At 41.2% G+C, this 25,198-nt stretch overlaps 1 protein-coding gene across 6 annotated transcripts in view; it reads right to left on the bottom strand.

Moving 5' to 3' along the window:
• Window positions 1-25,198, bottom strand: part of nrxn2b (neurexin 2b) — a 707,860-nt gene that overhangs the window by 391,324 nt on the left and 291,338 nt on the right. For all 6 annotated transcript variants that reach the window (XM_085267412.1, XM_085267417.1, XM_085267416.1 and 3 more), the window contains one exon: window positions 207-508. In XM_085267412.1, coding sequence (XP_085123538.1) covers window positions 207-508 — 302 coding nt within the window. The remainder of the gene's footprint in view (window positions 1-206; window positions 509-25,198) is intronic.

The raw sequence follows: 25,198 nt of genomic DNA, 5'->3' as shown, positions 1-25,198 counted from the left end.
CCTGTTCAACTTGACCCTGCAAAAAAGAAACTTCTGTTATGACAGAAAGGAAGAAAAACAAGCAAGAGAGGAGAAGGGTAAGACAACGACTCAACGTATTCTCCATATGCTGAGAGAAAAAAGACAATGATTCAAAGATAGCGTGTGTGGCAAACAGATGCACAATCCTGACTGCTGCGGCCTCGGATGATGCAGACAGTGTTTACCTGGCGCAGGTTGCGGGTGACGCGCACATCATGCCAGGCGTTGTCATTGAACTTGCCGTTGACAGGCTCCACCAGAGCCTCAAAGGCCCCCGAGCCCAGGTTGATGACTAGCCAAACCGCGCCGCTCTTCAAGGAAAGATTTACATAGTCGGCCGACTTGCCAGTGTGCAGCATGAGCCCGTTGCGCTGCAGCGTTCGGAAGGAAAGCGTGATCTCGTCGGTGCTGCTCTGGATGGGTGTCATGGACAGGTCGTAGCAGAAGAACTCGTTGCCCTTGAAGGTGGCTACTGACTCTTCCTTGCCTGGAAAAAATAAAGTGGGGGTAAGGGGGAAAGAGAGGTAGGTCTGTAAGTAAAAGGACATTTCTGTTCAGGAGTTAAAGCTTTGAAATTAGCAGCATGTGTGTATTCAAATATCAGTCATTCTATTATTAGTTTACTTTTTATGTGGGGAAAAAACAGACATCAGAGGGTTAATTTAAAAGATGGCGCTTTGCAATATGAAGCTAGAAATGACAAATTAACAAATGAATATCCTAAATATCTATTAAGATGATCTAAAATATAACACTAAACACAACATTTTTGCTCTTTTAATTTATATTAACAGCGCAAGAATCACAGAATATCTAAAAAGCTTCTGTCATGTGAGATGTGTCCAGTACAAAGGCAACATCAGCATGGTTATTTTGTTAGCTTCATTTTTTATTTTATTTCTTTTGCTGTAGGACTTTTATACATCGAAAATGTATAATGTACCAATGTAAAGATTGGTACATCAAATCTGCTCATTCCACACAAGTTGAAGCGGAGACTTGGTGAGGCTGCGGCTTGCTGCTGGTCATCTTGACACGGTGATGTAATTTGGATGCACTGGTGTGTTCATTTACTCCAGAAGGTTAAAAGCATTGTGAGGTTATATAGCCCATTTGGAGATGCAACTGATTTGATAAGGTTACTAATTTTAGTAGAACATTGATAGTTGCTGTCACTCTTATACCCCCAACAAACGTTTTAAACATGGAAGCTTTGCAGATCAAAAACAATATTTGCTCATAAATTGAATCCCACAAACAAGTAACGTCAGTGCAGACCGATGCATCTGCACTACAACACAGCGGCACGACAGCATCTTGTGTAAAATAGGATTCCTTTCATCAGAGCAAGGCAAACATCTGGGTTACAATTAGATACAAAGATGTGTTTGAATTACAGCAAAACAGAGAAACATGAAAGCAGAGACTAGACAAAGTGAAACTGAAGAACACTTTTTTAAAGAGAGAAGGAAGGGGAGGAAAAAAGGTGTTGACAACTTTGCTAACGCCTGCCAGTCTGTCTGTAGCACATGGCCTCCTTCCACTACATTGAGCTTTATTCACACACTACCAGTCAAAACAGACAGTTTGTACAATGGACATATGTCAAACAGCAGCCTAACAGCAGCCAGGGAGGACACTGTGTGCATCTGTCAAGAAATGAACAAACACTTGCAGCTGTCACAACAGAAAAAACGCAGCAAGAACACAGAGAACAGTGACACCTCCGTCACTTGAGTCATGACGTGGACGCTGGATTCACTGAGCAGGAGAAATAGTAACATCTGGCTCGCCGTACTGTTTCTTCTGACTTGCAATCTACTTATTTACTCCTTTTACATTTTATATCTAATATTTTAATTGAACCATTTTCTGTCGCCCCAAATCTCATTACTCTTATAAAGAGCAATAACCTCATTTCCTGGCTGGATCAACTCTGTGTCATTTTAATTTGGGAATAATAGCAATTCAGCTGCTTGGCAAAAGAAAGAAAAGAGTATAAACAGACAACATCACCGACAACAGCATGAGCTCAAGTTTAAAAGAACTCTTGCTCGCTCTGCACTTACACAAATCAACTAGTTTCCTGACATGAGCTGTGATCTGAAGTGACACTCTGCTTCCTATGTTCATTTGCCCTTCTACACTTCTGTTTCCCCGAGGACGCCGGTCTGAAGAATCAGCCTTGAGTAATGAGGTTTAGGGAGGGGGAGAGGGCAAAGTCAAACTGCCAAGAGGACCCTGTATGGGTGGATCATCAAATCTAGTTTATCCTGAAGTTCCATTACACACGGAAAAAGAAAAAAAGAATCACTTCAAGACCTTGGTGCATTTCCCTGAGGAGAAGGGATGGGCTGGCCAGAAGGGGCGGCCAACCCATTGGCGGACAGATTGAAAGGCCAGATCACATGAGCAGGTGAGAGAGGAAAAGCGTGTGGTGGAAGGGTGGGCCGGGGAATAATAGCATGTCGATTTGATGCTCAAGTGCCCTATATCACCAAAGATTTTTCAGTGTCAGGCAGCACACGTAAGGAAAAAAGCACATTACATCATGTGGATGAGGAACAAGTGATGGATGGATGACACGAGCAAAGGAAAGGAGATCTTTAAAGAGTGCCGTGTTAAGTGACATACTAACAGCTATACTTCGGGAACATTAAGGAAGATGATAGCGCTCACTTTGAGACAAAACACAGCCACATAATATGGGTGGATGCACTCACATAAAAGAAAACATTTCAGGAGTGACAAAAAAAAAGAGGAAGTGAGGGACAAATAGCATCCAGACAGAGACAGCTACTTAAAAGAGCATTTTGGCTGAAATCGAAATTTAGAGCAATCTCAACTGAAGTGTGAATTGTCATAAAAAAAAGGCATCAAGAGCGGAGAGAAGGAGATGGAGGGGACAAACGACACACAAAAGCAAATCCCCCCAAGAGCAGCATCCTAGCGGTGCCTGTGTTGCTGATGTAGGAGGAATAAAAGCGTAGCAAATGGACCACAGCAACCATTTTCAATTATGTACTAAGTTGGACCACCTCCCATACTATGGGCTGTTAACGGTAAGCAACAAACAGCTTGTCCGTGCTTCCATGAGCTCAGTGAGACTGAGCTCCATGCAATGCAGAGACAAACAACAAAAAAACTTTCTTTTGTTTATGTCTGTTTAATGAACAGAAGGCTGAGGGGAGGAGATAAGGCTGGAGAGTGACAGGAGAGGACAAATGGGTGGGTGGATTTTCACTGTAACACCAGACAGTTTGGTCATGATGCCAACAATGCCCTTCAGCAAATTATGTAAAGGTTAACACAGTCATATGATTTTTGGATAAGAATTTGGAGCCAGAAGTAGAAGCAAAAAAAGAAACAAAACAGCATCATTAGCAAGTCAGTAACACACTGCAGTGCTATCAGGGATCCACTGATCCTTCTCATGTTAGCCAGCTTAAGTCATTTCCAGTATCCTTTGTATACTCTGGGTGATCTTCCTACACACTGCGGAGCACTGGAAAAGCTCTCCTGCCGGTTCCCAGGAGTGACACGATCGCTTCAATCTAGGCACAAAACCTAATATAAAGAATGACTTTTCTCTGAGACCACTCCAGCGCCTGTGAATATGAGCTTGTTCCTATGCATCTGTTTTTCATTTTACATCTACATCTCTATCTCGTCCTCCAGTTCCCATGGTAGCGCTCTTGCGCACATACACACTTGAAGTGTACGCGTTTCACTCTGATCAAATCTTTTGCAGTAAAGCCCAAGAGTAGACTCTAGCCAGAGGAAAGAGGAGACGCAGAAGCATGCAGAAGAGACTAAAGTGCTGTCAAGGTCTCAATTAACCTCACAGAAGCCCTTACTACATTACAGAAATGACTTATTTGAAATTTATCCACCCATAAGAACATCTTTTTTTTTTGTCAATTAAATGTTGAGTTCCTCTGATATTTGATTTTATAACATGTGTTAAATACACCTTTGGTGCTAGTTTTTTTAGGGGCCAAAGTGATACACTCATTCCAACTATGCAGAGCAATCCATCCAACAGTTGCCTCATGAATACGCAGATTTATTGTGCGTATCATCTGTCTTTATGTACAAATGCAACTTCAGTGGCCTTTCCTGGTGTTCAGGTTGTTATATCCAATGGAAAGAAGCACCACTGGAAGCTTGGTGGTTTCAAACATTAAATAATGCAAGTATATAAGATGTGCAAAGCAAATTCAAACTCAGACTTGATAAAAATATGACGTTCAGAAGTATCATACCACCTCTTTTTCCCCAAGCTCTCCTGAAAATAGTATTAAAAAAAGTATTAAAACACATTAAAAAATTACTTTTTTCCCACATAACTTTACACCTCGCAGAAAAATGGACACGCTAACCTCAACTCCCACTTACTAGCTCTGTCACAATCAAACCACCATCAACGCAGCAGCAGTTAAGCACTTTGCAGCAGACACTGTGTCAAGCAGTTTGTTTACTGCGCTATGTGGCCTTCTGTGTTCTTTGAGGATGTGCGCTTTATTTATGTGAACTGAAGGGTGAGGAGGGAAACAGGAAGACGATGGAATCCCAGCCAGAGAGGAATCAACGGCATTGTCTTAGCCTATCGCACACTTCGACCTACACACCCACATTCAGTACCACACATGCAGTCTTAACAGTACAGCTACCGTGTCACTTAAGTGCTACTTTATAAGCATCGGGGTATGATTAAATGAATATGCCCGCCTGTCATACCAAAGTGTTTCAAAAATTTGTCCTTGCTGGAAAAATAGGGTATCCTAAATTGTGATAAAATGTCATACGCAAATACAATCTGCGTTTGTCAGTGCTGGACCCAAAAGCGCCGTTTTAAGCTAACCATTGCTGGCTTTTACAGTAATAAAAGCACAGAGCAGCATGTGTTTTTAAATTGGATTCAGCTCAGACAGAGAGAGAGCAGGTTTAATAAGATGAGCTGCATGACTAGCTTCATCCAAACTTGTGCAGAGCATTAGTCAACGCATAATGAACCTTAACATACTGCTTTTTTGGCCGATTGGATTACATATCGGAAGTGATTACGTAGTTTTAGGGGAATTAGCAAAGAGAGAACGGAATAAGACGAGACAAAAAAAAAAATAAACGCCCGCGCATGTGTGCATGCAAAACCATTCAAAATCTCGATGACCACACGCTGGCAAATCTGCTCGTCACATCACATTACCTCACTGCTCTTGCACAGACGCACACGCCATGTGCATATGAAGTCACCCTCTATTAGTTTTCGATGAGTGCCATCCACCCTGCAGAGAGAGTATCCGACAGCTTTGGAGAAACGATTCGGCAGCAAGATGAGAGAGAGCAGTGGGAAATGTAAGGGGCATATGAAAGCTTTGATGCTGCTTCATGAATCCAATAGGCCTGCTGGGTCCACAGACAGCGGCTAGTCTCCTAAGCTAGCTGTAAGGAAGACAAGGCCTGTGAAGTGCTGAAGAAAACATTTGTTTGGCTATTAAACATTTGGCCAGTTTTAAAGAACCTGCTTATGCTCAAATGCTCATGAAATCTGCACCTCATAAGCAAACAGACATATGAGCACACCAATTCCCAAGGCAGCGATAAAGAAGCAGTGCCTACGCATCATCACGCTTATACTCATAACATGTATTCCACAAATTAAAATTGGAATTTTAGAGAGCTAAAAGATAGAGTACACTGACAGGAGAAGGAGGGTTATGCTGATTTTTAAAAGAGGGGTGAGTTCCAGGGTCAGAAGGTCAGGTGCAGGGAAACGCTCAAATCTCTGTGATCCCTACACGTTTTAGGTTTCATTTGAACAGCTGTCCTTAAATAAAACTATCAGCATTCTAAGCTCAGACCAAAGCTAATGAATTACTCTGACTGTTTAAAAGCATGTTTCTAAAACCAGCCATGTACTGGCACTTCGTTGTGGCCTCGTGGGATAACAAAAATAGCAGCATGTCAACAGAAATGTGTGCATTTTTGGTTAGATATGGGTATGTATTTGCAGATTCTCTTGTTTTTGCACACTTGATAATGAAATGCACAACACTTTCTTCCTTAAATTCTAGCACAGGGCTCATCCTTAAATGCTACAAGCCTACCTCTTGTGTGGTCGTGATACAGCCTGTGGTTAGTAAGCCAAATTGGCAATTTGTGAATGCAGTTATGGATCTCTCCAGTCTCTTGCTGAGGCTGAAATACTGAGACATTGTTCCCTCCACCAATCCTTTTCACTCTACTTTCTCTGCACAGATAGTGATTACTGTATGTATCGATCCATGAACTGATTGCAATCCTGTAATGAAGGGACTATAATTTGGTGTCTTTGCAGCCTGTTGGCTGCAGGCCAAGGCTCTTTGTTTGGTCCTTCCTTTCCCGCAAGATGCTCATTGAGCCATAGTGAATGTGCTATTATGTCATTCACAGTGTTCCTTTTGCTCAGATGGATGCTGCTAAAAAACCCACGAGTGTCACTATTGAATTGCGCACACTGAGGTAATAAAAGAGAACAAAAAGGCATTTAAGTTATTCTTAGCTTTTGTGTTTACCTCTTGAGCTCTACAAACACAAAATATTTATCCAGCTGTCAGTGATAGTGCCACAAAATTGGTGGAGATAACACAGGTGGATAAAGAGCTACAGGACTTGGAGATAGCATGTATTTATCTAGTCTTTAAATCATCGGCTGTAGTAAGAATTCCTCCAGAGAAGTTATAGACAATATATCTGAAAATAAGACTGGCCAGCTGAAAGAAAGTGTAATCCCCAAATGCAGTCATTCAGATGGCGTATTTTTGTTATGTTTTGTACTTTCAAATGTACTTTCATGATCATGATGTTACTCTTTTTGTCTTGTTCTTTTGTTTTGTTTTTTCTACAAGACATTCATTCATTTATTCAGCCCATGATTTAGCACCTAGTCAACACACACTGGCATAAAAACAATGCACTGGATTTTTTTAAATTTTAATAAAGCTTCAGGTCAGATTTGGAGCAGGCAAGGTTCGTTGTAATTTAATTTCTTCATGTCATTACTTTGGTGGTATTTGAAGGGCACTAAAGGGCTATTGTAAGAATACAATAAAGAATTATTTGCACACTAATTCTCACCTTCACTTCGAGACTGCTTCTGTGCGTTGGGTCAGAATTGTCTGTTAAGTACTGTCACTGTCACTGCTGCAAGTTTTTATTGAACCTTTCCATGAGACAGTTCTGCCTGCCCTCTATTCGTCTTGATGCTAATTGAAGATAGAGAAAGTAATGGGGGTAAAATGGTTGACTTTGATTGTCTGTCACCTTGGAAACAACCTATTTTGTAACATCAGACATAGTGGCAGCAAGCTCAAGACGCCCCTACACTTCTTCTGATTTGCACTTTTTCCTTCTTTCTGCATATTCATTTTCCCACTGTGGGTATGTGGCAGGTGACCATTATCACAGTGGAAAGCTGCTTAGTCTCTGGGCTCAAAGTAGACAGAAAGAAAATGTCAAGTAAACTGACACTAACAACAGGCCTGTGTGGTCCTGAATGGCAGGCCCCTTAGCCAACAGGGAGATGGCTAAGGGGCCTGCAAGACCGGCTAAGTGCATAATAAGCCCTATTAGCTGGAGCCACAAAATACACTCAACTTGAGCTGTCTCAGCCCCCTCATTGTCATGTTGCACTAACCGCACATCTTGTGAAATATATGCTGAAAATAGTACAAAAGAAACAGGGAATGATTTGGATGACTTGGTGTCTGTGCATTCAAAAACAATTGAAATGTAAAGAAATGTTTTCGGTTTTGTCGTGTTTTGTTGTGTTTTGCACCTCAGTGCCACCGTACATATGACTTATTTCCAAGTTAAATTAGCTGTACACTTTTCCCAGTGGAGAAAGATGACTCACCATTCTCTACTGACCACATTCTTTTGCCACAGCAAACACGTAACCAGCCATGTGAACGTCCAACGCATACTTTTTCTTATTATTTGAAATTTATTATTTTTTTATACGTTTCTTCCTCCAGTGGCTCCAGTGAAGACTGGCTAAGCTCAGGTACTTGACTGCATATTAAAAGACAGGTCAACAAGTACCACATAACTCAAGTCGCTCTCTGTTTTATTAACATATAAACTGACTGCCTAAAGATAAACATACATCAACTTTAATGAACTGCACTGTGGCATATTATATCACAAATTACTGTCGATAAAGGAGAGAATAAATGAAAAACAATGTGGTGTTCACTTGGAATGGTGCCTGGTGTTGTTTTATGTGGGTTCTTTTAATTGTATGAGAATCCTTGGCAAATTGCCTGAAAAATTATTCATTGTTAATTGCTTTACTTAATATGTTAATGCCATCAACAGCAGCAGAGTGAAAGAGTTCAGGATACGTGTGCCCAACGTTATATTAAAGTGAAAGTGTGCTGCAGCGCTGTGCTAGGATTTCTTTGTAAAATTACTATAGACATTTATTTCAGTACGCATCTTTATATCGTGGTATTTATTTATTTTTCGTAAAGTGACAGTACTTTTGCTGCAGTACAATTTTGGCTTATTTTGTCTACTTATAAGGGTCTGCTTTGAACCTTTGTTCACGCTGGAAAATAATAAATGAAGAGGACGAAGTTGCAAAGGGTAAGAATGACAGCTTAGGGGAGAAAAGACACACAAAGAAACAGCCTTACTGCAGGGTCAAATTACAGTAAATGCCAGTGTTGAGAGAGGCAATAAGTAATGTCATCATGTTGAAGCGTAATGCATCCAGTCAGCTGAGAAACAGTTTTAATGAGCGAAACTTGTTGCTAAAGGCGCTTGACCTCATGATCCCTGTATCAAAAAATGGTGTAGCTGCCCAGAGGAGCGGGAAGACGTGGCTTTTTGCAGATAAACACAGACTCTGCTGTGAAACAAGGAAAATTAGGGACTGGCAATGCGTACCTGACAAACAATTCTAACAAAGTTGGAATTCATCTAACAAACCTGTCCTGCCCATTATTGTTTCTGTCATGCTATGATGGAAGAAAGACAATTAAATCTATAATGAGAAGAAAGCACACTAGAAGACCTTGAGTCTTTGAAAACAAAGATGGCAACTTGTAGCTTAATTTCAGCTTTCAGAAAAGAGAAAATGAAACATGAAATTAGAACCAAACAAACTTGCACTATAAAAAAAAATCACTGGTCACTGTAAAGGTTGAGGATAGTAGCACATCTTTTGTATTTAAATAATTTGCAATGGTTGATCTTAAATCAAACAATCAAGATGCAAGTGAAGTGCAGACTTTAAGCTTGATGGAACTACACACTGTTAAGCATTAGTAAGACATGCATGCACGATGCAAACATAACTCACTTAATGTGTACAGAATACTGAAATGTAAGTCCAGTCGCGACATTTCCGCAATTGTAAATATTCCACAGCTAACTGTTAGTGATAGCCAAGGCAAAAACAGCAAGTGCTGACCAAAATGCTTAACATTAAGGACATAATACAAATAAAACATAAATACCATATTAAAAAATATTATAATACAGTGGAAATGACTGGGAACAACAGCAACTCCACAAAGTGGAGTCAATCTCAACACACTTCAAAACTTCATGTGACCGTCAGATTAGCTCAAGAACATGGAATGGGTTTCCACGGCCACTCATCACCAAGCACAATGGAAAGTGAGGGATACAGTGGTGTAAGTCACATCACGACTGGACAGCACACCAAGAAACTTTAACAATTTCATGCTCCCAACTTAGTGGGAACGGTTTGGGGATGGCTCCTTCCTGTTTCAACATGACTGTCCACCAGGGCACAAAGCAAGGTCTATAAAGACATGGATGAGGGAGTATCTCACCTAACAAATGCGCTTCTCCATGAATGATCAACAAATTCATAAAAACCCACCTAAACCTTGTGAAAAGCCTTCCCAGAAGAGCTGAAGCTGTTATAGCTGCAGAATTTAGCCCAACATCATAAAGGTAGCTAGCTAAAGTTTTTTATTATCATCAGAAACAAACGGGTGTAAACACTACAAAAAAGTGTGCATCAGCTTCCAGCTGGAAAATCTGTGATACCGTGAACTATTAACAGCTCTTAAATAGCTTGTTTGTACTTGATGTAATGCTTTATAAAGAAATAGTTTTGTCATTAAGCATGTTATATATGAGCTTACATGCTAAGGAGGAGTAATGCGTATAATTGATAAATTAAGTCTAAATTGATATCTTACTAATGCCTAATAGTGTTTGGTTTTAGGGGGCTGAGAAAGCCCTAGGCAGCAGCAGACTCATGTGCCTCAGGAGACCTGCATAGTAGCCAGTGGGTAAGTGACAGAGAGCTGAAGCCAACAGGCATCTGTCATGCGTCACAGAAAGCGGAGTGGATGAGAAACCGTTAGCAATTCAGAGGCAATTTCAGCTGCAGGCAGTTGTTAGTAATCCTTCCAGAGGTTCACCTGGAGAAACCTTGTCAGCGCGTCTTCCTCTAGATCTTGTTGACTTAAGGCTCTCCTTTAGTCATTTTGGGTCGAGCACTAAAAACGGAGTTAGGTAATTTAGGGAGTAGCAAGCACACACACACACACACACACACACACACACACACACACACACACACACACACACACACACACACATATATATATATGCATATAAAAACAAGAAGTTGGAGAGATAGTCAGGATAGTCAGGTTTCTCTGATACTCTGACACAACTGAGACAAGGTTTCTCATTTATATGCCAGTTAAGAAATCAGTAAACCAGAGAAGGTCAACCTTAACCTCATTAATTAAGAGACTACAAACACAGTCACTGTTAATTTGGTTTAGGCTCTGAGTGTGTTTATTTGTATGTGAATACTACCTCTGCAAGCACAGAACCCGTCCAGCTTAGCCTGCAGCAAGGCTCCAGATTGTTAGACCAGAGTAATCACTCTGAAATGTTACCAGCCCAATGGGATTTCTCCCAATCCTCATGATTATCACTCTGCCCTTGGTTGCTCCCCCGCTTCATTTCAGGTAGATGACCTCATCCTGCCACACTGGCTGAATGCATCTCTATATAAAAATAAACATGATCAAATTCAGACACTATAAGCTAGTCAATTCTTTTTCCTTCGATTTTTTTTTCTCTTTTTCCACTTGTCATCTTTACTGAACAGTAGAAAAACCTTTTTTAGTTTGACCAACAATGCCAGTGCACAGCCCATCAGCCTAAACTTAAACAAAGAAATGAGTAGAGTGACTATTCACCCAAGGTTTTTGCAATAGAGCTCGAATCTGTATGAAATATGGCATAGCAGAAGAATAAATAATTGCTCAGTTTCCATAAGTAAAGCAGTCTTTTAACCCTCTAGCACTGTATACACATAAGTATACACACAGAGTATGTATACGCTCATGTTCAGGTTTGTTTATCTCTGCCACTGGGTTAATAGATCCAAATTGAATATTTTACCAGAAGTCATGTTTTCATTTGTAGTGCTACTGAGGATTAATATGTGGCACTAAAGTAGTCTCAGTGATGTATACACCAAAGGCACCTCAATGCAGTCATACCCTCCCAAATGTAAACCTACGCTCAAGCCCATAAACGTGCATCAGCGCTTATGCACATATAGGCATACGCAACATGCACAGCTCTTCTTAATCAACAAATGAGTTGTGTTGTTAGTTGACGCTACAGTGGATATTGACAGTGAACTAGCAGTATGGGTGATAGGCTGTTTGTCTAATAACCAAGGCTGCATTTCAATTTCACAACTCACTGAACAGCCTGTTTAGCCACACAAGACTGATATGACACCAGACTAAGCAATAGGCTCTATTTGTGTGTGGCTGTACTGCTGCTGAGGATGATAATGGCAAAAAAAAAAGCCACACATTGACCTCACGGTCTACACTGATGACTTCAGCTGTTTGAGCCAACCTTGAAACAGGTTGGACACCGAGCGACTTCAAGATGAAAACACACTTTGCAAACACAGAAACGAGAAAGAAAAAAATCTACCCCCTGCTCAGTCCCAAGAGGCCCCATTATATTAGTGGAGCTTGAAAGTGACTTTCCCTTTATGCTTCTCCCTTCAGGCCTAGCTTGTGTCACACACACAGAGAGCACTCTATGTCTGGTCTAATTAAAGACTCTAATTCACTGCCTCCCTCTGTCCATGCTTCTGCATTGCTTCCTGTCTGTCTTTTCTGTCTTGGTGTGTTTGTTTTCAATATGTCACAGTGGTTTTATTTTAAATCATAAGAGCAGTCAGTGCTTGCCTTCACTTGCCCCCCCCCAAAAAAAGGTAATGTGTGACAAGATGTGACATCACAGATCATATTAATTCAGAAATCAGCTCTTGATGGGTTCCCCATGTTCAGTCCCCAAGTTGCTCCAGTTTGTATGGACAAACTACAGTTGCATCATGTTTTGATACAATATTTCATCTTTAATGTTGCAGAGAATGCCCATCTAATGCTACTTTCTACTCTATGTCACAACACTCTCTGTCTCTGCATACAGTAACTGCACCGCCATGTCTGGATGCCTCTCCCCCTCCTTTGTTACCCCCAGTGGTCATCATTTGCCTCAGATGTAAGGACACGCACTTTCTCTGAAGGCAGAGAGTTAATTAGACATCAGGACATATCTGTCCCACTCATCCCCTGTCCCTCCCTCACTATCTATACGCTCAGAAGAGTATTGCTGCTTCAGTGAAACCACACAAACACTTCCTTGGCACAGTGATGTGGGCAGTCACTGAGCGTGAGTATGTGGGTGTTTTATGATGTGTGTTCTGTGCTGTGTGTGTGTGTGTATTTCGCAGCCCCGTGGATATTTAGAGAGATCGCTGGGTTTCTTTTGTAGCGTATAATCCACAAACAGAAGCCCTCCGTTTGCCCAAGTTTGCTTTGCGCTGACAGCTATGCTGCACTTTCTGTGTTCCTCTTTAATATGACGGCAGCCTCATCACAGTCTTGTCAGATGTATGAGACATGACTACGCTGTGACTCCTGTGTCAGTGTCACAACCTTTAATGCAGGAGACATCTGAAGTGCTCTCCAAGACTCTGTTAGGTAACAAGAACTAAAAAGGTATGTTTGACACCACGGGGCTTACTGTGACCTCTGCAGCTATTGTTCACAAGTCAGAGACAGTGAAAGTCCAGTACTGTGAAATATGCTAAATTTAATATAAGACAAACACATTATCTGGATACATTTACTACAGTTACATTTCATAACAGTGTAGATTGTTTAAGTTAAGTTATTACCTATCAGACTTCACAGAATTTAGACAAACAAATTCAATTCTTTAAGCTGTCTGTTTCCACAGTTAGGAACATATTGAGAAAATGGAAGACCACAGGCTCCGTTCAAGTTAAGGCTCGAAGTGGCAGACCAAGAAAAATCTTGGATAGACAAAAGCGACGAATGGTGAGAACAGTCAGAGTCAACCCACAGACCAGCACCAAAGACCTACAACATCATCTTGCAGCAGATGGAGTCACTGTGCATCGTTCAACCATTCGGGGCACTTTGCACAGGGAGATGCTGTATGCGAGAGTGATGCAGAGGAAGCCTTTTCTCCGCCCACAGCACAAACAGAGACGCGTGAGGTTTGCTAAAGCACATTTTGACAAGCCAGCTTCATTCTGGAATAAGGTGCTGTGGACTGATGAAACTAAAATTGAGTTATTTGGGCATAACAAGGGGTGTTATGCATGGAGGAAAAAGAACACAGCATTCCAAGAAAAACAGCTGCTACCTACAGTAAAATATGGTGGTGATTCCATCATGCTGTGGGGCTGTGTGGCCAGTGCAGGGACTGGGAATCTTGTCAAAGTTGAGAGACACATGGAATCCACTCAATGTCCAGGAATCGGTGAGAAAGCTGAAGCTGCGCCGGGGCTGGATCTTTCAACAAGACAACGACCCGAAACACTGCTCAAACTCCACTAAGGCATTCATGCAGAGGAACAAGTACAACGTTCAGGAATGACCATCTCAGTCCCCAGACCTGAATATTATTGAAAATCTGTGGTGTGAGTTAAAGAGAGCTGTCCATGCTCGGAAGCCTGAATGAACTAGAGATGTTTTGTAAAGAGGAATAGTCCAAAATACCTTCAACCACAATCCAGACTCAAATATCACAGTGTGTGTCTCCTATATGATATATTTAACTGACATTTTTCATTGTAACAACTAGAGCTGGGCGATAGAACGATAACGATATGTATCGCGATATAACTTTTACTCGATAGAGAAATTAAGCTATCGCGATAGACCTCGCCGCTCTTGTCCTCTTTTTTTTTTTTTAAAAGGTCAGCCAATCCAAATTAAGTAGCGCAGAGCCGAACCAATCACAGCCGCAGCGTCACGTCGCGTGACTTGTTACGTACAGCACAAGTGCACGTGTGTTTGTTTGGGAAGCAGCCAGCGGGTAATGGAGGAAATGAGTGTGCCGACTAGAAAAATCAACCGAGCGTGACCGAAGAGAAAACAGATGATGGCTCCAATGCCGGAGAGATTGTCGAACGGAAGAGCCATAGAAGTTCCGTAGTGTGAAGGTATTTCGGCTATTTCAAGTCTGACAAAAAACAGAGCAGCGCGCACTGTAAATTGTGCCGAAAGCAAGTCTGGAAATACAATAAACTGGTGCATGCGTCACACTGTGCGCCACGTTATTGTTTCGGTGAAATGAATTTCTACAATACTGTTAATTCTACTCTCTGCAGTGTTTAAATGCTTACATATACACACAGTTACTGTCCCTCCACACATACGACTCGGTTCTGCTTCTATGCCCCAGCTTTGTTTACTTTTTCCCACCGAGGCTTCTAGACTTCTGATTGGCCAACATTTCGGCACGGTTAGGAATCTAGCGCCACCTGCTGCTTTGGCATGTTCATAGCAGCGTTTTCCTTCATTTCTGCCTTTATGTATGGACGGGATTATTTTTTTAAAACGAAAACGGAAAATCTCCGTTTTCAAAAATACCCGTGTACGTGTGGACGTAGCCTCAGTCTCTGACTGGAAGCGCTAATTCGTCATTCGGCTTTTGTCAGACTAAAGTAACTGTTAAAACTGTTTGAAAAGCTCAGCTATACAACAAGGAGAGATTGAGAATTTCCTTTTAGTTCTCAGTTTATTTGATATTGACAAAAGTTAGTCAGTTTTGTCTGTTCTTCTGTAAAACAAACTAAGATTTATTTTTAGAATTAATATTTTGTTTCTAAGTGGAATCGACAATTTAGTCTGTTTCGTTTGTTCTATTTTGAAACTTAAACGCTTTAGCAGCTGCCTTTTGTGTAGTTTGCAATATTTGCCTTTATTTATCTGAAAAAGTCTCATGTTCCTTAAGTACATCTACCCTGTTGAACTTATTATGGGAAATAAATATTTAAATAAAAACAAGCTGCTGATTGTTTCACATTTTACTTGTGAGCAACGGCACATTTAAATCTTACAAATATAGTTATTTGGCTTATATCGTGATAGATATCGTTATCGCCTGAAATGAAAAAAACATATCGTGATATGAAAAAATCTCATATCGCCCAGCTCTAGTAACAACCAACGATTTATACAGGAAAATAATGACTATTAACAAGGTTGCCCAAACTTTTGTATCCCATTGTGTGGTTAAATTGTGTAAACTTGACTCTGTTACCACAGAGATGAGGTTTTGAATTGTGCAGTTGTTTCTAAGTTGATGAGACAAGTTACAAGTTACACAGTATTTTCACAGAATGACAAAGGCAAGGGGATGGCTTTGCACAAAAAATGAATAAATAAATAATAGGCCCACTACATATTTGGGTTGTCATGAAAAGATACTCAAATAATAATATCTACTTAACTCAATATCGAATTAAGATAATTGTCAATAGTGTTGTTTTTGCTTCCTCTAGCTGTCAAGCAATTTTGCACAGCACTGCTGCAGACAGTCAGACACAAAGCTCCTTTCCTCCGAAAGAGCTGACGTAGTTACTGTTTCTAACACTGAGCAACACTTTAGGAGGAATTTCAGAGGTCTGTAAAGCTCCCATTTCAACAAGCCTGAAGTATTAAACAGTTACCATAAATGTAACCTGGCTGACACACGTTTGCCACTATGTGGAGGTGGTGGTGTGGACCCGAAAGCAAACACAACTAAAAAAAAATGCAAAGAGTCCCCAAAACACAGTAAAACTCAAAATATGATAATGCTAGGGTGTTGGGGGTCAGGGTGACGAATTAGCCACATGTTATCATCAGTAGTGGATTGTAGTTAGTCAGTCGTTAGTGGATCATGGATGGGATATTGAGGCATGGCAGACTGGAGTACCGATACATGGAGAACAGCAGGGGAGCCAGAGGATGTAAAGAGCAACAGACTGGCGGTGGACGAGAGAGAGGTTGCAGGTCTGGTAAGCAGGTGGCAGATGATAGAAGATGATAAACTTTTCTACCATTACAAAACTTTCTAAGTTCAGTTTCAGTATAAAAGTAGTGACCAGTTTTTTTACACTGAGTGCTTTGTTTTTTATATCTTCTTTATTCATAATTAGAGATGGACCGATCCGATATTACGTATCGGTATCGGTCCGATACTGACCTAAATTACTGGATCGGATATCGGAGAAAAATAAAAAATGTAATCCGATCCATTAAATATCACGAAAGCACCTCACAAAACTTGCAACATGCCGTAACTCGCCTCAGAACGACGTTAGCACGTCAGAGCAGTATGCATCACGTGATAGAGCAGCTGTGGCATGCGGGACCTGTCGTTGGTCTGGATAGCATTTGGAGCTTCGCTAGCAACCTGGCATTTCATCTCCGACAAAGTTATCCCTGAGAGAAGTAAAGCAAGTGTGTAAGTCCATCTCTGAATGTTTGTAAAGCATTCCTGCGTTAAGCTTAACGAGCGACTGCCTCTCGCTCTCCGGCTGCTACTTCAATCGTGAAACTGCTAATGATCAGCTGATCGGCTTTTCTGTCGCGAGTCCGTGTCTCTAGTTTGCTTTTGGCCCACTTTGCACCAGAAAGAGGAAACCAGCGGCTGAACAACAGCAGCACGTTTAAGCTTGATCAGCTATTGTTAGAATGTATTTAATATTACTTTCTACACCAGGATCTTTTTCTATGTAGCTGATGCTGGTAACTGTGCAGGGGCGGATCTAGCAAAGTTTAGCCAGGGGGGCCGATAGGGCATTAACTGGGAAAAGGGGGCACAAAGACATACTTTTCTTTCTTATTCTCATTTAAAATGTCGAGCTTTTAATAAATAATTATCTGACAGCCAAAGTTTTAATTTGATGTAAAATGAATAGAAGTCAATTACTGTATATAGTGACTATTAAGTCTAATATATATATACCCTAGTAAGCTATAGTACTTTTTACTTTGGGAAGGTACCATCTGTGCAGTCTGCAATTTTGTTGAAGAAAGATGTTGAATCTATTTAATATTTCTTGAAAAATAATTGATTTCTGTGCTTTTTTTTTTTTTTTACACTGCATCAAATTAAGGTTGATTACGTCGATTAAGCATCATGAGGTGGCGCGTGAGGGGTGGTTCCCTATTTTTTATTTATTTATTTTTGTTGTTGCTGGGAGTTGGAACCCTATTAGTTAGGTTGCTTAATATTTACGCTAAGTACTCTTTAAAATACCAGAATAGGGAGGATGGTGTAGGTCTAAGTTTATTAGATTGATCAGTATTGCTGAACTATGAAACATTTTTTTTTGCATACAGGTATAACAGAATAGCTTTAGTGTAGTTGTTGTTTTAAACTTGAGTATGAACTTGCAGACTTGCAAAATGCAGCAAGATATTTTAAAAAACAGTTTTGTTGATTAAAAAACACTATATCGGATTCATATCGGTATCGGCAGATATCCAAATTTATGATATCGGTATCGGACATAAAAAAGTGGTATCGTGCCATCTCTATTCATAATGCTCTTCTTCTACAATAATTAAATTATTATGGGATTGTGTTGTTTATTTGTACTGTATTTGGTTACTAGGTTCTAAAATATGGCTTAATTTATACAATCAGTAATAAAAATGTCTAAATAATTTGAAAAACAAATGAAAACTCCAAATGTAATTTAAATATTTACTTTGTTGAATCTAACTTGGAAATTAACAAGGCACCTTTGTAGAGATAGGACTTCACTGTTACTTGAAGGGGTCAAAATCGTCCCTGTAGTATTAAAAACGATATCGAATATCAAGTATTTTTCTCTATCAAGTTTGAAATCCTAGTATTGTGACGAGCCTACTATATATACATTTTTGTGACAAGGAATAATCAAACCACAATAGAGCTGTTTCTCCAATCTGTTTCTTACTCATGGATGAATGAGAAACTGTCTCCACTGTCTTGGACTGACAGTGGTATTCCTTGTTCTGCTCTGCAGCCTCAGTGACCCATATCATAGCATCAATAGCTCACCACTTGCTTCAAGTTCTGCTTCAAGTGGCCCTTCAGCTTGCAGAAAGAAGTCCAGAGCAAAAAAATATGACTGGTAGAAGAGTTGAAGTTTGTCTGAGTGTGACATCAGAAACTAAAGTCACTGGAATGATACTCAAAACTGCCACAACAGCAACTGCCCCGACATGCTGCTTAGCAGGAAAATCGGGAACAAGTTTTGTCTGAGAAGTGTATGCATGGGGTCAAACATGACCAATTCCCTTCAACTTCAGTTCTCCTTGTTTAGGTGTGGTACCTTAGAAAAAACACACAAGCACATTCCGAATGAAATGAAAACAGCTTGTTTGAGGCTTCGCTTTTCTCAGGGATCTCTCCAAACCCTGATGCCAGCTGTACTCAAGGCAGCAATAAAAGTCTATCGCGGTTGATGAGCCTCCTGCCTCCTAATTATTTAACCATCTTTGATTATAATGTATGCAGTATAAATGAATGGTAATGTGCCGTGTCAAGAATCCCAAGTTTACACTGTTCTTGAGTTTAAACAAATGCAACAGAGAAATCAAGGAAAGAATGTTATGTTATATAATCTCAGACAGGTAGAAAATAACAACAGGAAAATAGATGGGTTGTGATGAGATACACACAGGGAGAACTTCATGGTTAAGTGAGAAAGATCTTAACCTTCCATCTCCCTTTCCTAACTGCCATAAAAAGCACCATACCTGCGTCTCCAGTCATTCATATTTCATTAGTATTTTAGTGTTGAGAAGCCCTCCCTCACTGGCTCCCTCCAGCTGTCTCTTCTCTACCTCGCTTGCACACAGCGGAAAATGATCCAAAGGAGCTGTGACACCAATAATTAAAGAGTTATTGAAATTAGCATTGACTGGCCACCTTGTTGCTACTGAGTGCCAGCAAAGATTCTCTTTGGGCTTTGATCGCCTAAGCTTTCACTTCATTCTATTAAACTCTGCTCTATCATTGAAGCACACCCATTTCATGGTGCACCTTTGCAATTAAAGGTTAGAAGTAAGGAATTGTTAATGGCTTTTTTGCAGAGACTTAATCACTGTCTAAATACAAATACAAAAATGTCTGTACTGAAAGAATGATATAGAGTTGTGATCAGAAGTTTGCATCTGCTCATCATAAAAGTTATTGTAGTTTTTGGTTTTTGATGATTTCCTTGAACTATTCTTTTTGTGGATGCAGTGACTGCACAGCAAACATCTTTATTCTTCAAAAAGACAAAAACTTTATTTTGGAGGAAGAGAAAAGTATGGAGAAAGAAAGAAACAGCTTATGATCTGATGGATACCACATCGTGTGTCAAACATGGAGGAGGCAATGTTATGGCACGGGCATGAATGGCTGCCAGTGGAACTGAGCCTTTAGTGCTTATTGACGATGTGACTGCTGATAGAAGTAGGAGGTTGAATTCTGGAGCATGCAGAGCTTTACTCTCCGCTCCGATTCAGCCAAATGCTGCAAAACTAGCCGTCCGGTGTTTAAGAAGCACATACTGTGACAGCAACACAATAGTTTCTCAGTTCAGAGAATTCAATGGCAAAGTCACCCACCTGATCTAAGCTCAACAGAGGATGCTTTTAAGTTACTGAAGACAAAAAACAAAGGGAAACGGAAACAAGCAGCAACTGTAGGTGGCTGCAGTAAGAGCCTGCAAAACATCTCAAGGCAGGAAACAACCTTTGGGGAGGTCATTGGGTTCTAGACTTCAGGCTGTCACTGATTACAAAGGATTTTTATCCAAATATTAACAGCCATTCTTAATTTTAAAAATGATCCAAATACTTTAGAATCTCTAAAAATGGTGGACTACGTTAAAACTCCTCATAATTTCTAAAGAGTTAATGCAGTTAAACCCTGCTTTGAAAGTCTTCACTTCAATCACACCCCGATTACTTGATCAATAACTTAACATTTATGAGTGTAAATGCTAATGCTAACTATATGCATCATAAGATAAGATAAGATAAGATAACTCTTTATTGTCATTGCACAGTCATACATAGTACAGTAGTACAATGAAATTGGAAAAACTGTCCTACGTCGGCACTACATATAACACAACACGACACGATATGACACATCACAACGTAACAAACAACACAACACAGTATATTAACTTAGTATAAAAAAGAAGAATAAGTGTATGTGTATTGCACACTGTTATTATTGCACATTAATTATTATTGCACCTTGTTATAAATATAAATATTATTGTTATCGTTTTAAACATTGTTACCTCCCCCTAAAAAGTCCAGGGAGGTATCCAGTCAGGTCAGCTATTTACATTGATCAGGGCTATTGCCCTGTTGTAAAAGCTGTCCTTGAGTCTATTTGTTCGGGACCTCAGCAGCCTGAACCTCCTGCCAGACGGCAGCAGCTTAAACACCCGGTGTCCTGGGTGTGTGCAGTCCCGTAGGATGCTGCGTGCCCTCTTGAGACAGCGAGTGCTGTACAGGTCCTTCAGGGAGGGAAGAGGATGTCCAATGATTTTTTGGGCCATGTTGATGACCCTCTGGAGTGCCTTTCTGTGTGCTGTGGTGCAGCTGGAGAACCACACACCGATGCAATATGTCAGCACACTTTCAATGGAGCAGCGGTAGAAGACGGTCAGCAGCTCCTTCTTCAGGTCCATTTTTCTGAGGATTCTCAGAAAGTGGAGACGCTGTTGGGCCTTCTTTAAGACCGCAGAGGTGTTAGAGCTCCATTGGAGGTCTGTGTCTATGTGCACACCCAGAAACTTGAAACTGGAGACCCTTTCCACGCACTCCCCGTTGATGCTGACAGGCTGCAGCTCGGACTTCCTCCTTCTGAAGTCAACTACCAGTTCTTTTGTTTTGGTGATATTGAGGTCCAGGTTGTTGTCTGCACACCAATCTGACAGCCTCTGAACTTCAGCTCTGTATGCAGTCTCATCTCTCCCTGAGATGAGCCCCACCACAGTGGTATCATCTGCAAACTTGATGACTGTGTTGTCTGGGTGGGAACTAACACAGTCATGTGTGTACAGAGTGTACAGTAGGGGACTCAGTACACAGCCTTGTGGAGAGCCGGTGTTGAGGCTGAGGGCTGAGGAAAGATGAGGCCCCACTCTAACTCTCTGTACACGGTCTGAGAGGAAGTCTCTGATCCAGCGGCAGGTGGTGGAAGGAAGTCCAATTTCCAGCAGTTTATCTATTAGTCTGTCTGGGAGTATCGTATTGAAAGCAGAGCTAAAGTCAACAAAGAGCAGCCTGGCGTAACGGCCCTGCACTTCCAGGTGAGAGATGGTGGTGTGGAGCATTGTAGCAATGGCATCTTCAGTTGATCTGTTAGCTCTGTATGCAAACTGGAGCGGGTCGAGTGTGGGTGGCAGGCAGGACATGATGTGACGTCGGACCAGTTTCTCAAAGCACTTCATTATAACAGGTGTTAGAGCAACTGGTCGGTAGTCGTTGAGGCTGCTAATGTTAGTACGCTTTGGCAGTGGGACAATTGTGGCTGACTTTAGGCACGGCGGGATGCAGGACTGGGACAGTGAAGTGTTGAAGATCTTAGTGAAGATCCGGCATGACATCTCCTGCTTCCCACCACCACCACCACCTTCACCCACTCCCCCTCTCTGGCACATTAAATTTCCCTCCATTTGCTTCCCATGCCAGTATCTTTCAGTCCCTCTTTCCTCCATCTGTGTGTATTCACATTTGAAACCTCTGATTATGTGTTCTTTCCCTCGTTGTGGATGCAGTTCCTCATATTTTAAATCCCTCAAAGACAGTTCTTTTTACATCTCCTACATCTCTGAAACCTTCACTCCCTCTGTTCCATCTTTTCTCCCCTCTGTCAGAGCCCATTCTCTCCTTCTTCCACCAGCTGCGTGGAACAGAGGCCTGCTGTGCCAAGTGCCATTCGATTAGCCTCTTTCTGGCAGCAGCAGTAATTGCATGGACATTTCCTCTCTTCCTTCTTCACCTCATGTTATCTCTCTCTTTATTATAACTGTGCTGGAGATGCATCACCATCATCATCATCAAAATGATCATACTTCTTGGTATACATCTCTTCCTGCATTCCCTCCCTCATGTTTCCCCCTTCTCTTCTTGTATATCTCGCACATCCCCCCATGACAGCTTGTTTCTTCCCACATCTCCCTTCCTCTAAGCCAGAAAACAAAGTTTATTCATTCTATTTCTCTGACAATTTTGTATTTGTTTCTCTTCGTCTCCTCCTCCATCTTCCTATTTCTTTGCTCCTTATTCTTTCCTACGTGATCGTACTGTCACATCTGAGTTTAAAAGGGCCAACTTCATTCATTCTCCAGATAAGATAACAAGAGGCAAATAAGTAAATGAATTCAGCACCTGATCACTTAGCCCTGTATATACAACAAAATGAATTGTGAGCTTGGGTAATTGCAAAGTCACAGTACAAAAAAGAGACACGGTAGAAAATAAAAGTTGGTGGGGGGGTTAAAATCGGTTGGTTAGAGGGAGGAGAGAACAGCTATTTCAGGAGGGTGAACAAACTAATATTTATGGGTACAAACACTAGCTAGTTTTTTTCTTTAATGAAAACTCTACAGTGTCGCCATTTGTTTGTTTCGTTGGTAATGACTGTGGCACATACTACCCTAGTAACAAAAGAGTGTTATAAACTGCACAATGGTTGATTGTGTTGTCTCATCTAAAACACTTAGATACTGTCATAGAGAGACATGCTCGGAAACGTAAATTACCTTACCAAATCTGATAAAATCTGTTTTTCTCGTGTTCAGTTTGTGAGGCTCTGTCATGTTTTGTCCTGCAGCTACTCTGTTGTCCCTGCAGGGAAGCATAAGTTTCAGAAGACTGGCGTAGGAAAAAAAAAAGTCCTCTGTAGAAAGAAACCTGTTTCATCAGCCAGATCAAAAACAACAGCCCATGAGCTCTGACTTCAGAAAAAAAAAGCTGGTTTGATACAACGCCAACTGTTTGTGTAGAGGCTCCAGCAATGCCTCGACAATGACTGTAAGGTAGTGGGAGGAACCATATTTATTTTTTTAAAGGAAAAGCAAAATTCAGATGTGCAACTGTTAAAATTAAAAGCATGAGGGGAACCTTTGAACGGAAATTTCATGCCAGAGATCACAGAAACATTCACTGCACTTAAGCTAGCAACTGTCGAAACAATTACAGAAAGATGTCCATACATGAGTGCGGGGTTAAAAAAAATGCTTTTGGTATTTCTCATTTGAGAGACCTGAAAGTTCCTGCAAGGCAGAGAGAAACTAAATCCATCAGCACCCAGTGGGTTCATTTGTTCCTACATTTATTTTACCATCCATCCATCTTCTTCCGCTTTATCCGGGGCCTGGTCGCGGGGGCAGCAGCCTAAGAAGAGAAGCCCAGACCTCCCTCTCCCCAGCCACCTCCTCTAGCCTATCCAGGGGAACACCAAGGCGTTCCCAGGCAAGCCGAGAGATATAATCTCTCCAGTGTGTCCTCGGTCTGCCCCCTAGCCTCCTCCCGGTGGGACATGCCCGTCACACCTCACCCAGGAGGCGGCCAGGAGGCATCCTTATCAGATGCCCGAACCACCTCAGCTGGCTCCTTTCGATGTGGAGTGCTCCTCCACATCGAAAGGAGCCAGCTGAGGTGGCTCCTCAATGGCAATGCGAACCAAGCTCTTGCAAAGGTTGTATAGGGATCGAATGGCCCGTAGCAATGGGCCAGACACCCCATACTCCCGTAGCACCTCCCACAGGACACCCCGAGGGACATGGTCGAATGCCTTCTCCAAGTCCAAAAAACACACGTAGACTGGTTGGGCAAACTCCCATGTGCCCTCAAGTATCCTTGAGAGGATAAAGAGCTGGTCCAGTGTTCCGCGACCAGGACGAAAACCGCATTGTTCCTCCTGTAGCCGAGGTTTTTCTTTTACTAGGGGAGTAATTGCTGTCGCTAATGTGTTCTTTTACTTTCACTGCAGGTCAATGGTAGTCATCAACCCTTAATTTAATCTGCAACATGTTGCGATGATGTTTCATTAAGGAAAACATCTGACATAACATCTGACATAACATACAAGAGCAACAAGTTAGATATTTTGACAGAACATTTTTTAAAGATTTATAAGTTAAGTCCAGTGATGCCTGGAGTTTGTGGAAAAAGCTAGAAATCATTTGGAGTACACAGCATTTCTTAGGAAACTAGTGTGTGTGTGTGTGTGTGTGTGTGTGTGTGTGTGTGTGTGTGTGTGTGTGTGTGTGTGTGTGTGTGTGTGTGTATCTCTATGTGTGTGTGTATGTTTTAAAAATACTTTTTTGTGTGTTTTTTCTTTTTTTCAAAGTCATTTTCAGTTCAGTTTTATTTATATAGCACAACATCACAACAACAGTTGCCTCAAGGTGCTTTATATTGTAAGGTAATGACACTATAATAGTACAGACAACATCAATCAGTTCTTTGAGCAAGCACTTGGTGACAGAGTGAAGGAAAAACTCCCTTTTAACAGGAAGAAACCTTTGGCAGAAGCAGGGCGGGGCAGACATCTGCCATGACAGGATGTGGGTGAGCGGGAAAAAGACAGGACAACAGATGCACTGCTGCAGAGGGACAGAAATGAATAACTAATGAAAGCTGAAGGTTCTGTCTCCCATTCTACTTTTAAATATCCTAGGAACCACAAGTAACACAGCAGTCTGAGAAGGATTTTAAACTTGTGTCTGTGTTTATTAGGAAGCCAAAGAAGAGAAGCCAACATATGAGAACATGGGTAACACATT

The sequence above is a fragment of the Mchenga conophoros genome, linkage group LG3 (genome assembly GCF_057382185.1).
Source record: "Mchenga conophoros isolate Kocher_MC1m ecotype Shallow Benthic linkage group LG3, M_conophoros_male_GT1.1, whole genome shotgun sequence".
NCBI classification, from domain to species: domain Eukaryota; kingdom Metazoa; phylum Chordata; class Actinopteri; order Cichliformes; family Cichlidae; genus Mchenga; species Mchenga conophoros.
This window is presented reverse-complemented; position numbering and strand designations above follow the sequence as displayed.